The 16,410-nt window shown below is 42.0% G+C and overlaps 1 protein-coding gene across 8 annotated transcripts in view; it reads right to left on the bottom strand.

Annotated features, from left to right (window-relative positions):
* Positions 1-16,410, bottom strand: part of KIAA1549L (KIAA1549 like) — a 299,878-nt gene that overhangs the window by 256,005 nt on the left and 27,463 nt on the right. For 5 of the 8 annotated variants that reach the window (XR_008209514.1, XM_052695633.1, XM_052695632.1 and 2 more), the window contains exon 2: positions 466-4,236. Coding sequence is in view for 7 of the 8 variants with exons in the window: in XM_052695633.1 (XP_052551593.1) it covers positions 466-4,236 (3,771 nt within the window). In the remaining variant the exon portion in view is untranslated. The remainder of the gene's footprint in view (positions 1-465; positions 4,237-16,410) is intronic. The other 3 variants (XM_052695636.1, XM_052695638.1, XM_052695637.1) reach the window with 3 other exon arrangements.

The following is a 16,410-nucleotide window of genomic DNA, read 5'->3' as shown; positions in this document are numbered from 1 at the left end:
TTTAAATACTAGAAGTTATTTTCAAGTGAATCTTTAATGATAGAATTAGGTATTCGTATGAATACTTAATCCAGTTTTTATAGGCAAAGAGGACAAAAGACTGAGGTTACTATAGTGTCTGTTTCAGTAACACAGACCCCTTTGCCAAGGAGAAACCAAACCATCACAACGTGGCTGTGCCTCCACCTACATGGCTCTGCTAGACCACTGCACTGACTGCTGAACCTCAGCACACCCAGCCTTGCTTCATTTAAAACATCCTTTGTAAAATCTGAGCGACAAAGTCAGTACCATTCCTAACCACCACATCCATTATCTGTCGGTTTCACTAATGCAGTAGCCCAGTCCCTCAGCTAATCACCACTCCCCCACATTCTTTGACACTTGAGTACATTTTGCCTTCACCACCCGGTGGCCCTCGCAAACAACAGAGAGCCTTTCAGCAAATTCAGCAGCCCCACATACCCGTTTTAACCATTAGGTTCCAGGAGAGCCGGCAATCCAGTGGAGGAGCTGCAGTCATGTTAGCAAAAGCTGATGCTGCTGTTGTTTCTGAAGGAGCAGAAGTGTTTTCCACTCGAGTAGGGGGAAGCCTAGTTGCTTTCGCTGATGCTGTAATAGATGTCAAAGCTGCTGTAATTGTCAGTGGATATGGGGTTGATGTTTTGGTGATTTCTGAGCTTGGGAATTTCTGGCTGTCAGTGACTGTTGTTTTTATCTGCCTTGGTATGTGTGCTGTGGGTGCAGGCGTGGAAGCCACGACACTGCTGCTTTTAGGAGTTATAAACATAGCTGTCATGTCCACAGGTGAGGCAGCTGTGTTTCTTGTTGCAAAAGGAAGATCTGTATGTGCTCCTACTGAACTAAGAATTGAGGTTAATTTTGTGGCAGTGTTATTTTTTGTTAGTGTCAGTACTGGAGTGTTTAAAGCCATCACAGATGGCAAAGGTGTGTTTTCAGTGCCTAGCGACAAGAAGGAAGAAGCTGGCACTGGTGAAGCTGGAGATGATTTTCTTGTTAGTGGTTTTGCTTCTGAAGTTCCTACCGTAGGTATTGCACCAGAAGACACTCCAGATAACACTGTAATGACAGAACGGGTAAAGTTGGTTGTTGAAAAAAAAGCAGAAGTTAGTTGTGTTGGTAATGGATGGACAGAAGTTATGATGACTGACTGCAGAGCACTGATAGAAGGGGTTTGCAAAGGCACACCCGTAGTGGTGTTATTAGATATACTAGTGGAATCTAGACTCTGCCTCATAGCACTTGTGCCCAACTCCTCCACACTTAATATAGCTGGATTTTTATCAGCCACGACCAAATAACCAGAGGACTCTAACCGGCTATCAATAAACTCCAGATTTCCAGAACCAATATCTTCTTCTGTAACAGAACTATGTGAGAGAGCTGAGCTAAAAGGCTTGGTTACAGGAACAGGAGGCTTGGTTGGCAGCGTGCTGCGGGCAGCACCAATTTCATAGCTGGCTGAAAGAGATGAGTTGTCAGGGAGCTGAAAAGCCAACGCTGCTGTTGTGTTAAAGGTTTTTGCCAGTAAAGTCATCTTTCCAGCAGCAGTTGTTTGAGATTCTAGAAAGCTGGGAAAAACACCTGTATCATTAACATGAGGCACGTGCAAATGGAGCAGTGCTTCATACTGTGCACTGGTATCAATGTCCCCAGTGGTGAAGAAATTAATCATGTTTTCAGCTGTGTTTCCATTCTTCTTCTGCAAGGTGGCAGGAATTATGGTAGTAAGGGATGGATGCAGGACAGGAGATGTTTTCAGGGCAAACACATCTATAACAAGTTCTGGAAAACTGTCTAGCTTTGCTCCAGTGACAGGTAAGTGCAAAGCATTGTGACCAGACACTGTGTGTGTGTACTTTGTTGAAGGGGCAAAGAAAAGCAGCTGATTATTTGTTCTCATTTTCTTTTGCAGACCTGAAGCTACTGAGTACAGCGAATGATACTCAGTTGCTGACGTAGAAGTACTCAGAGGAACTTCTCTTACTGCCGCTTTTACTGAATTTTTTACCAGAGAAATGCTAGTGTCAGCTGAGGACAAAGACACTGCGTTAGTCCACACAGAAGGTGAAACTGCGAGTTTGGGAGAGCTGACTGGAGCTATATTGCTTTCAGAGGCTGCACTTGAAATCCCAGAGAAACCTGAGCCGTGGCTGTCACTCACTGTTGTCATGGAAACAAAGGATGGCAGGGTAGTCCGTGCTGGAGGCACAGAGACTAATTGCTCTGCATCAACGGAACGTGAAGTCCAACCCGAGGTAAAATGAAGCTGAGTCAAGGTTCTTGGTGGTGAATAGTCTCCATGTGGGGTTATAACAGTGGGTACTCCCATACTTCTGTCTTCATCTGCAGTTCTGTCTGCATCAACAGATGGAAGATGCACAGTTCCAGAGATACCTGTAGTAGCAGATGTACTCGTGACAGCAAGCTCAGGATTTGAAAGTCCTGTAATAGCAGCAAGACCAGGAGCAGCCATTCCCGTTTCCAAAGCAGTTCCTGATAGCTTTAACTCTCCGGAGAATTTGCTGACATGGATATCGGGAGAAACTTTGGAAAGCTGAGAGCCATAAGGCAGAACAAAATCAGGGTTAGAGTCTGTGGATATTTTTGCTGTCACCCATCTTGTCAAAAACTGTTGAGTTGTTCTCACCACAGAAGAGCCATCAGAATATGGGACGGGTTGTGACGAAGCAGTTGGCAACAGCATGCCATTTGCTTCATGAGCTCCATTAGTGAGGTCTTCTGTCAAAGCCCAGTTCAGAAATACCACTGAGTGCGGCGAGAAAGCGGCGGAAGGGATTTGCAAAATACCCTTGTTGGCTGTTGCTGTGCTTAGACTGTTTGCGTGTGCTATCTTAGCAGAGGTAAGCTCATTTGTCTCAGTTAGCAAAGGAGGCATTGTGCTTGCTGAAGAGGAGTGTGTTGCATTTCTAAAAAGAAAATCTGTTTCACTTCTAAATGCTGGTACTGGCAGCACTGCATTGTGAGCGTGCTTTGCATCTGGAATAAATGATTTTGGCAACAAAAGGGAAGGCATGCTCTCTGTTGAGCTGGAGACCTCAGCCAGGCTCTGGGAAGCTGATGACATGAAAGGTGCAGTGGTAGAGCCTGTAGTGCAATTACTAAGTGCTGTGGAAGACTGATGATGACTCATCTGAGGCATTTTATGTGGAGTACCCACAGGATGGAAGAATAACGCTGGAACCTCTGCTTTATTCTGTAAAACTGGTGGAGACAGAGGAGTAACATCATCATTTCTGCCAATCAGAGGCTTAAGTGACTGTCTGTTGGGTTTCACTCCAGTAGAAGCTACATTATGCATACTTTCATTCAGAAACCATAACATGCTTCTGGAAGTTACTGGCATAGAAAACTGATGTAATATTTTTGACACAGGAGTATTAGAGTATTCTGATAAAAAAGAGGTCCTTCCTGAAGGAAACTCTTTTCCCACTATATTGGTGGGATGCACTGTTGATCCAGAGAGATTGAAAGACATGGTGCCCATCAAAAACTCAGGACCCTTTCTTTGATTCACCATGCTGGAACTTACATCACTGACCACACTTAAAGGACTATTTCTGCTTTCACTAACCTGAGAGTTGGTCGAATCTGTGCTGAAGGAACTTTCAGGCTCTGCAGACAGAGGAACTCTGAAGGCCAGTACAGCTGATTTAGAAAAATTAATGGTATGAGGTGACTGTTTTGCCAATGAAGAAAATAATGGAGATGGAACAGCAGCAAGCATGTCTGGTCCTGATGTGCTTTCTTTTGAAATGGAAGGTGTTTCTAATGGTGTTAGCTGAAATGGCACAGCTGTGCTCAAATGTGTCACTGATGGTATAGTGGATAATGTGGCAAACATACCGAGTTGAGGCAAACCTGATTCCACAGCTGTTTCATCTGGATCTTGAGATGACAACCTCAGGGGTGACTCAGCAGAAACTTCAGCAGGTTCTTGGGATGCACTACTTCCACTGCCTTGATAAAGGGTGGGAGACAGGTTTGTTTGATCCAAAGTTCTTGTATGTGTGCCAGTCAGTGTTGTTTTTATCATCTGAAGCAAATTTGCATTCTCCAAAGTCTGTCCCATAGAAATATCAGCGACAGAGGAAGTCTTAGTTTCTGTGGAAGGCCATGTTGGTGATAGTATAGTTCTCCAGTTAGGAAAAGATTCTGTAGAAGGAGCAATGTTGACAAGCTGTTGCCTGATACCTGTAAAATAATGAATAAAATGGATATGCAGTTCTGCAAAAGGAAAAGTTGTTGTTATCTGGTTGCAAGAAATAACAGTACAAAATGCATTATGCTTGCTAAGTGCACTGATTCTTGTCTTTAGAGAACAAACATCTGAAGAATGATAAAAAAAGTAAAAGGTTCAAAGTGACAGACTATAAACCCACCGAGTTGTTTCATCTGGCAGAAGATTAAGACAATCTTTCCATAGTACTAGAATAGCACTATTTCTAAATACTGCTTTTAACAGTATTTTAGTTCAATAAACTAAAAGAAACCTCCTTAAGTCTGGGATATTTTTTGAGCTTAATATTAGCCACCCTGTGTCAAAACATTATGTGAGAAGATGGGTTTAGAAGCACAGTAGAAAGGGAATGGATTTTGACAATCAAGCTTCACTGACTTAGCATGTCATCTAACATGGGAATAGAGTCAGTATTGGCTGGATTCCTGTAGGATGCATCTGGAGGTGCTCATCTTGCCAGTTCTAATAATGCATGTAATTATAGATGCAAAAGGAAGAAAATAGAACACAGATGAGCACGAGGAAAGGGGGGTAAGATCCAGAACAACATTAGGAAATTAAGTTTTTTTTAAAAATATGTGCAGATGTACAACACATCATTTCAAACATCAATTTGTTCTATATTTGATGCCATAATATTCCTAGTCTTTGTTTTCTCAAAATGATAACAGTTCTTCTAAAATTGTAGCTTAGGAAATCTCACAGTCTTACTAATTTAAAGATTAAGATTCAATCAAGTAAAATCTCAGTACTACTTCTCCCCTTCTCCCCCAGCCAAGATAATCTATCAAAACTCAGTGCTGGCACTTTCCACCAAGCTATGTCCACTCCAACAGTGGAACAGATGCACAATGCAAAGCCAGTTCCCTGGCCTGCAGCTGCAGCACATGGACACAGGGTGCCAACCTCCTCCATACCTATATGGATAACTCCAGCACAATGACATGGAAGACTAAAGTGGGACAGACCTTGAAACACGAGGTTATGAAACAGGCTTGACTTCAGTTCCAGCAACCAACGAACCCAGGCATCAAAGCCAACAGAATCAGAGGGCATAGCCCTGTACAAATTGGAGCCAACAGCAGAGCACCATACAGGAGGAAAACAGGTCACTGTCATCTAGTCAAAGGTGAGTTTCTTCCTTGTGCTACACCATCCGTTATCTGCATGAGCAAGTGGATAAAATGGATTCATACTGACATTTGAAATTAAAAACTAAATCATGTGCTTTTCAAAAAATCAAGCTCCAGGCAAGCTGCAGTTTGAATCTCTGTGAAGTCACCTCAGCCAATTTAGTCAGCATTACCAGATCTGTTACATACCAAACGGTCTTGTTTCACCTCTGAAACTGAAAGGCCGCACTGAAATCAAATGCAAAGCCTTCACAGAGGATTGTCTACCACTTATTTACTACAGGGCAGTTAAATGAGTCAATGCTTTTGTACTTTCTGAAACAGCAAAGTCTGTCAGCATCAACCCCAACAGCGCCCGCATTATTCCTCACACTTTGGTTTAATGAGAATGATTATGAGCAGAGAGATGCTATAAACATGAAAAAGCGTTAAACTGATGTTATCATGCTTTGACAAGGAAGAAAGGAAAGCTTGAATAGCAAAGAAAATAAAGCTCCAAATAGAAATGCCCTGCAACCACCATTTGATTCTAGTCCTTCCGTTCTTGTTTCTTCCATCCCCATACCACCTGGCAGTTTTTCTGTTCATGTCCAGAAATGAACTAAAGATTTTGACTAACTGGATGTTTAAAAAAATACTTAACATTCTGCAGTGAAATAAAATGCTGGCTTCTTCCTCCTACAAACTTCACTTGATTCTGCCTTCATAGAAAATTACAATCAATATTTTATCCAAACTATCACACATTCACTATCTTGGTCATGATCAACAGAACATTCAGAAGCTAAAATTATCTTCTCATTACACAGTTTAATCTGATATATATACACGTATCTTCAGAATCAGAGGGTGATATCAACAACAAACTCTCAGCAAATACTGCAAAAACCAAGACTGTCATGGAGAAAAGGTGGGGAAGGGAGGGTATTGCCCTTTCGTATCTACCAACAACTGAAAACACTTCATGAGGGGAAAACAAACCAATAGGAAAGCTGCAATGGTAACACGATTTCATGTGCTCTGTGCACTGAGCCATTGCATACACAATTCTAGCAGCTGCTTCTCACATCTCAGGATTAGCTCTGTCTCTTTCATTTCAGGCTACTAACCACTGCCTCCAACAAAGCCTATTTGGCAATAACCTTATTACAGTTATCATTGATTAGTGATATTTCCATTTACAACAATGAGAAGCTCCTATAACATGCCACAGCAGGAAGTTAAACACTGATCCAGCTTAGAGACCATCACAGCAGTAGGACCTCTTAGCCCCTTAGGACATACCTAAAAGAATAACAGGGGCCAGAAAAAGCACAGAGATGGAAAAAAGATCAACATTCCCCCTTTAGCCCCCCTTTCCTAAAATAACAGGGACAGCAGTGAGGAAGGTCATTAACATAGGCACCATGTGCCTTCCAAAAGTGAAGATGATGCATGCATCAAACTAATGTGTGACAGTAAAAACAGGCAATGAAGTCACACTCCTTTGGATAACTCCATTGTCACCCAATTTCTGCTCACGAGGCACCTTGCTGCACACTGTTCTCCATATAGGAAAACAAAAAAACAAAAACAAAACAACCCAACACTTTAGACTTCACAGTAAACAACAGAAATCTTCAGACACAAACTATTCAGTCATCTCAGCTGCCTTTTACCTACAGACTACATTGAAAATGCATTTCTGCCCTCCCTGCTCGCACAGCCCAAGCACAAGCTGGTTGGTGCTTGGAAGGGCAGAGCCCAGCCTGCAAATACTTCACGGCTGTCATCATTTTGCCTCAGGAGCTGACAGACGGACACGACTTGAACCAAGTGCCAGCCTTGCCAAGGGGCAAAACGCATCTCTGCTGTGACAGCCAGCTCTGCTGCCATCCTTCAGCCCTGTCCAGCAGCAGGGACAGGGGCAGACAGTAGGATGAGACAATAAATTGTCTGTACTTAAACTGCACCTTCCTGTAGGCGAGGAAACAATTCTGCCACCCGCCAGACTACTTCTCTATATATTCATAAATACACATTTATGCAACCTTCTGGAAAGAAAAGGCATTTATTCAGGGAAGTTTAAGAGACACCACTAACATCAGCATAATAAACGATTTCATGAACAAGGTAGCAAATCTGATCTGCTCCAAGCCCTTGGGAGAGAAACAGCCGAGTGCAGGAAAAACAGACTGTATTCCACTGGTAGCTCCAAGTCACCAGTGGTACTGCTCTCATTAGAAGCAGTGAAGAGGCACAACTATGCAAGTATGCCTTTAACAAAGCTTGGGCAGCTTTACCCTGCCTCAGAATTCAAATACAAGAGAAAACCAAACATACAAAAGGAACCCCTGCTAAAAGCCCTCTACTTCATTCTTTTAACAAAGCAAAACAAAACAAAAAAATCACCTCCAGATCTTTTTCAAAGATCGACAGTGCTTTCAAATGGTTGAACTGTACACTAAATTACATAATATGATACACTTTGACAGGCTGGTTGGGTAATTATGAATGCTCCATTAAGCCAAAAAGCTTTCAATCACCAAACCAGACACACCTCTAAGGGAATCTTCTTTTGCATTTCAGAAGTGAAGCTGTAACCAGTGCTTAGAGCAGAGCCCTCTGGACCACATGCAGCAGTGTGCAACCTGAGTGCATGATGCCAGGTCCTCACGACACAAAAACAGCTCATCTTCAACTGATTTCTTCCATTTCAGAGCTCAGGAGTTGCAGTAACTTCTTAACTCAGAGCAGCTAATGCTCTCTAAGGAAAGAGCCTTTAAGATGCTGCAAATACAGGATCAATACAAGCAAAGAGGTATCCACAATGTCTTCTGCTCCTCTCAAGCTGCTCACACTGCCCGTGGCCTTTGACAGTAATGAAGGATGAGGAAGTGCAGGGCAGGAAATAAATGGCCCTACTGCCACCATAGTGATCTTTGGACTAAGTAATACTTCCACTCACTCTCAGCAAAGCGTAAAGATCATCCAGCTTTTGAAGGAGGGTAAATCACACCTTCTTCCTCACAAAAAAAAAAAAAAAAAAAGCAGCAGAATATTCACAGTGGAGCAAACAACCAAGCAGTCAAGCTTCAAAGTCTACTCTTTGCTCAAAGTTTATACTAAATAACCAGTGTTCAGCCATACTGCTATTCAGTGCAATTTCTGAATCCAAGAAAGCAAAAATCAATTACTTGGCCCCAGAAGACACGGGGGTTAAATCAGAACCTCTACCACAAATGATCTAATAGCCAAACACTGAGCCAAACTGCGACACGTGCTTCTTTGGAGAAAAATCCCCTTTACATGAATGAGTGAGGCTACAAATACAAGCTCATGAGAAGAAATAGCCCACATAAACTGTACGTTTCTTTCCTTATATTAGAAAAAAAAATCTTTTCCTGAGCTGGCTTGAAAGCAAGGAACAGTTCAGACAGCTGCTTTCTAAGGCTTTGGATTTCCCACCCATCCCCACCTTCTCCTCTTAAAGGACAGACAGCCCTATATATATCCTTTCCATCTGTTCCTCCTCCTCAGACTTTTCAGAAATTATCAAGTTATACACAATCCTTTACAACAAAAAGTCATATTTAATTTCTATTCAATATTGTCTTTCAATTCCTATCCTTTTACAAATGCAGCAAGGGCTTCTCTTATCCATAAGAGGCAAATTTTTTCTGGGAAGGAAACTTCCAGACTGCAGGAAGCTGTCAGAAAGCTTCCCATGGTCACACTGGGCAGACCCTGAGCTGTTCTGACCAACACATGAACCAGTTGCTTTGCTGTGACCCACAGCAGCTGTTCAATGCAGAATACAATATACGTTACCATTAAAAATTATATTCTAATGAACTATGCGATCAATGAGGTTATTAATTTTTAAGCCGTATGCTTGCCTTATAGAAAATGAGTGCTTGCACTAGAAAGCACTACGTATATATCTAAGATTATTTCCATTTTTTATGACAATCACTGGGCTTTGCACAGCTCATTTGCCTTTATTTCCAGGAGCTGCCACTTTTTGCTGCAAGGGAGCACCGATAGCTCAGGTTTATAGCAATATGTCAGCACCTCCACGTTCTCATCCCTTGGAAATCACTGCAAACACTACCTGGCATGACACCATTACTGTCAAAAATAAAAATCAGCCATCCATGCTAACAGACTAAATGAGATAAACACATAAAGGGGGTATCCAGTCACTGGTGGTAAGAAGGTTAAATAATGTCAAGCCCAGGCTAACTGCACAGCATGAATTCAAATCTAAAAGAAAAGTTGCATGAATGCAAATGCATTAAATTTGCTTTTACATCTGAAAAATACATGGTAGCATTGGTAGGGAACTTGAGAATGCTGGATAAACCCCTCCGATCACAGCCCTGCTCAAAGCATCAGCAACACACATTCATTCAAATGAATATTCCTGCTCCCTGAACAACAGCACAGTCTGTATGGTAAAGTCAGCCCTAAAAAGCAAGCATTTGCATTGTAAAAGCAGTAGCAAGCTGAAGAGCAATGCTGGAAAAGCAATTTAACTAGACCTAAATAAACCTGTCCTAAAGCACACGGCTACAACAGGTATCTGCACTCACACGCTGCAGCTCTGCTTTTGACCACTGCCTCAAATCAACTGCCTAAACGTCAACAAGGTTGGTTTTAATCAGTGATGTGGTATTAAAAAGTTGATTCTTCTCACTCAGATGAAAGCATTGGCATTTTCTGTCACTAATTAGGCAACAGCAGCTTTGCTGTGAAATGAGCACGCTGGCAGCAATCCTAAGAAATCATTTAAAAAAAAAAAAAAAGCATCACTGCTACAGTCACAATAGGTTTTGAGTAATAGCTGAAGTCATTTTTAATTGTAAAATCAGCAAATAGTTAACCGTTCCAAAAATGAGCAGCTGGTTTCTTAAAAAATAAGATGCACTGCCTGGAACAAAGAGCATTATTAGAAAGAGCAGATGCTGCTGCTTCTATATGGTGTTTGAACAGTGCTGCCCAAGTTAGCAGGCTTCCTAATTCAAACCCCCAATTGAACAAGAACACAGAAGTGCGTAGAGATCATGATAGAAAATAATTAAAACGTTCTTTCTGAAAAAGCCAAATAAAATACATTTTCTCCTCTCCATGTTTTGGTTTGGTTGGCTGCCTGCTGCTGCTCTGGAGAGATAAAGACAGAGTCATTTGAGTTGGAAGGGATCTTTAAATGTCATCTAATCCCACTCCTCTGCACTGAACAGGGGCACCAGAGCTTACAAGGCTGTGAAAGCGGGCCTGGCAGGTACACAACTAAAAACATTTCCACCTTGGGTCCACAGCTTAAATCCATCTTTCTAATTTCTAACCTTGCTCAGACCAGACAGGGTCCGGCTCCGTGACCCACTTTGTGTAAAGTCATGATGCTTCTTTCCATCTGATCAATGCCATTTTGCTAAAATCTCCTAAGATTTTATTACTGTAAAAATTTCTGGAAGCTACTTCCAAAAACAGCCTCTAACCAATCTAGACCCTAATTCCTTTCCAACTGCTCAGTTAATCTTGAAAGACACGCGACAAAGAGAGAAAGACAATGCACTACTCAGGCTTTTCTTTTGTGCATGCACTGTGCAAACATTCTCCATTTATGTAAGTGCAACGGAATACCCACGTTCTAAAGCTGTCAGGTTAAGGAGGATTTTAGGAGCATTACTGCTACATTCGATCTGTCAAACACAAGCATTTAAGAAGTTTTTTCAGTAACACTGCTCCATACAGGGCAGTGTCTGCCTGGCCAAGCTGCCTTTACAGCACAGTCAGCACAGTCCCTGCAGCTGGTGGGAGCACACCTCCAGCCCCACACCAAGACCCCAGAGCGATCCCTGGCTGCATGCAGGTGCCACTTGGAGTCCCCTTGACATGAAGGCAAATGCTTTACTTGCAAGAGAGGGCACAAATTAGATTATAAGTTCTGGGTACAGTCTAAAGACTCGTGCTGTTGACTTCCACATTAATCTCTTTTCCATGGTTTTACTGATTTGAATCTTAAATAAAAGACATAATTCTTTTCATTCCTCACTGACAACTCCTTCCATTAACAGGTGAGATTCAAAATAGTACAAAGGACATATCTAGTATTCCAATTAAAAATCTGGATGATAACTTTTCTGCACGAATCAAATATTCATTGCAGGATTTGTGATTTCAAAGTGATAAATATGCCTCTGTTACATTTCCTTTCTGCAAAGCAACAGGCATTATATTTCTTATCTGAGAGCTCCTCTTATTGCAGCAATTATTTAAACCTCTGTCTAGACATATTAAAGTGTTGACAGTAACAAAAATAAGTTTTGACAACAGAATGTGGCACGTTACGTATCATCATAGCATCAATCACAGAATCTCAATTTCCAAATATTGCAATGAGGCTGCACTGTTATGAAAGATCATTTTTTTTTTTTAGCTTCAAGCTAAGCTTTGCACTTGAGAACAAACTAATACTATACCCTTACCCCAGTAATAAGAAAAAAGTTATAGAACAGCAGCAAATTAACAAGGGAGTCTGTGCTAGCACATGTTCAAACCCTGCCTCCCTGTGCGTGATTAGTTGTGTTCTGCAATGAAAGCACTATTTTCTTGTCATCCTAGTAAGGTTTTGCACAGCAGGTGAGGGGAAAATGAGTTGATCCAAGCTGTCAATTCGATTACTTTATGCATAAATACTTATCCTTCTGACCTGACAACATTTCAAACCTACTCTGCACAGCTGCAAGAGCAGAAAGGCAGGGGCAACTCAGATTGGTGCCCATTTCAGCAATGCCCTATATCTCAGAGCAGACAGCCAGTGGCAGGCCCTGGAGGTTCAACATTTTCAGACTTCAATTTGAGACCCTCTGGTTTTAAACAGCCCGTGATAGAGGCTAATTTCCAGGAACTGGACAGAAATCTCTTGAAATTTTACAGAACCTAGAATATAAAGTCTAAAGACATTAGAGGTGACATGACAAACCACCCAGTCAGATCAGGTGTAAGAGTGAAGGAAAGAGGAACTAGGATACCACTAGATGTATTTATGAGCTAATCTTGGTATGAAAAAAAAATAATCCATGACTTAATCTTGGTATGCAATAAATGAAAACGCAATGTGTAGACACAGCATTGAGCAGGTTGCAACCAACAGGTTAAAATGAGAGGCACTGCACTCCTGCTCAGCCCAGCTCAGGAAATCTACTGTACCAAGAAAAAAAATAATGTACCAAGATAGCAGCATAATGGATGCAGTGTAATTATTGCAACTGTCAACATCACAAAGACTTTGCAAATCTCTTGGCACCGCCACATGAAAAAAAGAAATCTCCAGGAACTTTATTTAATTGTAGATGCACATTAGTCATGCTGTCACACCACACTTGATCTCACACAGACTGCCTAGAGAAACGCATTTCTTTGAGGAATATGTCATAACCAGCTAAGTGAAAACAACGCTTGGGAGGCTACTGATACCGTCCAGTGGGTCCCTTCAGTGTGGAAGAGAGCTCTAAGACTTACAAATATTAGTACACCCAGTCTTTCCTAAGAGGTAACGTGTTCTCTGCTGTGCTGATTCAACCTCCACACCAACTTGCATTTGCTGGGGATTCAGACAAACAGTCGCTAGCAACTTAGCTGCACTTTTCCTTACACGTCAGCCTTCAGTCTTCACCAGCCTCCTTCCAAGAAAACGGGGTCTCAAAACAAACACAAATGCTCACATAAGTTTTGCGCTAAAGCCAAGAACAGCATTGCTCTCTATTTACAAGATGTAATGAAAAAAACAACCAACCAACATTAATAAATGCATGCCATTTTGACAGTACCCTGAAGGTAATACTACTCCCTAAGAAGCAAAGGCAAGGGAGGAATCTGTTCTGCAACCAACAACCCCAGATCAGTGATCTGCTGTTCAGTTAACCCAGCTTCCTTCTGATGCTCCGGATGTGCTGCCTTGGCAGCAGACATTCAGGCCTGCTTAGCCAGCCCTGCATACCTGGGTTATCATGACAGATAATTTTGTGCCAGCTGAGAGGATGGGTATTGGAATGCATTATACACACACACCCCAAATTGCTGAGGACAACTGGAGTACAACACCACCTTCATAGAATCATAGAATCACCAAGGTTGGAAAAGACCTAAAAGATCATCCAGTCCAACCATTCAACATCTACATGAGTCATAAAGCACTATCAAAAAGTTTCTAATTATAACACTGAATGCTTGCCCTAAACACCACTTATTTTTAAGAACTACAAAGTTTAAGTCACTTGCTCAAATGCTGCTCTCCTGTGGCATGCCAAATACCCCTCTTTACCACGTCCTGTCTCAGAAGCATCTCCCACCATCCTTGGAGCCATGCCTCCAGAACAAGCTGCAGCTGAGGCCAAAGCTTTCAGAGGCAGCATCCGCTGGGGTGGCTGGGTCTAACGGGCAGCTTGTCCCCACCTTAGCCAAGACTCTTCCCTACAGGAGCAAGCTCCAGCTCTGCCAGCTGCATCACAAGGATCACAGGCTGCAAGGGGAGCAGACAAGGGAGCAGACTGGCTTATGAACACCCTCAGTTAAGAAGGACATGCCAAGCACAGATGCATACAACTGTCCTGTGCAGTATTTTCCATATCCCCTCCGTGGGAAGAAAAAGGTTAGACAAAAGCATGACAGTGGTGAGGTGCTGGAACAGCTGCCCAGAGAGGCTGTGGATGCTCCATCCATCCCTGGAGGTGTTCAAGGCCAGGTTGGATGGGGCCCTGACCAGCCTGAGCTGGTATGAAACGTGGAGATTGGTGGACCTGCATGTGGCAGACGGGCTGGAGACTCGTGATCCTTGAGATCCCTTCCAACCATGGCTATTTTGTGATTCTATGAGTGAATTCTGTGCTCCATCAGCATTTGTTCCAAATTTCTAACACATGTAGGAACCAGCATGGAGAACAGAATGACAACATGGTATGATATGTTAAAACTAAAGCTGCCCAAAGCATCCACATCAGCAATATTATGGTTTATTTATTTAGGGCAACATTTACAAACTCAGTGGAGTAACTTCCAGATTCAGCCATGGGAACAGGAGCGACCTGATTTTCACAGCTCTTTACCCTCAGCTCCACCCACCAATGACACAGCAGCCTGGGGTCAGCCAGGACCTCAGAGATAAGCCATTTCGACAAAGATAACCCAATGTGGGATTTGCATTCCAAAATCATGACCCCAAATAAGTGCAGTTCAGCTATCTGGCCTGAAGTGTATTTGTTGTTGAACACAAATTAATTTTGATGAAAATAAAAATACAAACAGAGGAGGAGCCCAGAATGAAGACCATCATATTCCTCTGAGATTGCCTCTCTACAACAAGGTCACTAAATAGTAATTTAAAATTTTAAGTGCACGCATAACATTAAGGATTTATTTGTTATCTTGTCCTCCAGTTTCTGAAGTACGCAAATGCATTAACCCATTACCCTCAGAGCCAAGGATTTATCTGAGGATTCTGGCAGCCTTGAGAGTGGTTTTTTTCCCCTCCTGTCAGCCTCAAAAAGCCAAATCCCAGTTACTACTGAGAGGGCTGAAGCCCACTAATACTTTAGAAAAAGAGCAGCCCAACTCCCAAAGAAGGTGCCACCACACTTTGGGGACAGCTGACTTCTCCTTCAATATCTGAAATCAACACACACAAAAAATTGTTTTAGATTACCTCAACTCACTCAAGCTGATCTTGATGTTCTTCAAATCTGATTCATTGATTCAGGAAGCACAGGGATGATGTTCATGAAGTTTCACATAGTTTTTCTTCAGATATCCTTACAAATCCCACAATGTGAAGGTAATAATATTAATGTTCAGTTACATATCTTCTTTCATGTTAATTTGAAACACTCTCATGAAGGCTGATTAATTTACTCAGCACCTCTGTTTTGAGTCAACCTGAAGCATAATGCTTTTTTCCTGGTGTGACCAGAGTAAATACAAGACCACCTATTGCTTTTCTAAACCACTCTTGTTTCTTAATTGCCTTTACAAATAGAGAAATACATCACATTTTGCAAGCCAGCAGTCTCACCAGCGTCTGAGCAGAGAACTGTATTTTGCTGCAAATAGTATTTACTGAAAAGGTCAAATATAGGATTGTCACTCCTGCAGGATTCCACCTGCAGTATCAAGAACATGGAACACAAGTCCCAGCCACGGAATAAACATGCCATGCACCAGACATAACTGCAGCCAGACTCCCCAAATGCCCTGCATTTGCAACACTTGGCATTCACAACCAAACTGTTCCTCAAGCTTAAACTACAGTGACAGATGCTAAACATGATAATTAAAAAAAAAAAAAAAGAAAAATACTAAATATCATTAATGGGGCAAGAGAGGGTTAACACACTGATAGGTAAACTCCCTAATTTGTCATTAAATGTAAAAGGTTTGAGCATAATCCTTCCAAACACACTGAAATGAGCCAGTCTAATGAACGGAGCATCACCATGCCTGGCCTCATTCAACACAACATGGAGTAGCCCAACCTTTGATCACACCTACACAGATGCACAGAAGACCCATTACGTATTTCTGCATCTAATCTCTCTGGCTTGAATACTCAGTTCAGATACTATTTGTTATAAAAAGGCAAGCTATCTGAACAGATGCATTCACACAGCATAAATAAAGCTGTTTATTCTCCAGGAAGGGCAAGGCTGAGAGAAAAGAAGTATTTTCTTATGACAACCACAGAACAAAGTCACAGCATTTCCAGTGAGACTGAGAGCAACCTTTGCCTGGTGCAGAGAGGCAAGATTTTACAGAGAGATCATCCAAAGCTCATGTCACAGCACTCATCCCCAGTGGCTGTGTATTAAAATATCACAGCACTGAAGACAGGGAATAAACATTTTCCTTCTTTCTTTAAATTCCAGACAAAGAAATACCTTTCAGGATCTCATTCAAGACAAAAGAGCTACACCTGGAACACCAGCAGGATGTGCTTCATTCAGACTGCAGAGCACATAC

The sequence above is a fragment of the Tympanuchus pallidicinctus genome, unplaced genomic scaffold, assembly GCF_026119805.1.
Source record: "Tympanuchus pallidicinctus isolate F22 unplaced genomic scaffold, pur_lepc_1.0 scaffold3, whole genome shotgun sequence".
Taxonomy (NCBI): Eukaryota; Metazoa; Chordata; class Aves; order Galliformes; family Phasianidae; genus Tympanuchus; species Tympanuchus pallidicinctus.
Note: the sequence above shows the minus strand (reverse complement) of the source record. Positions and strands in the feature narration are given on the sequence as shown.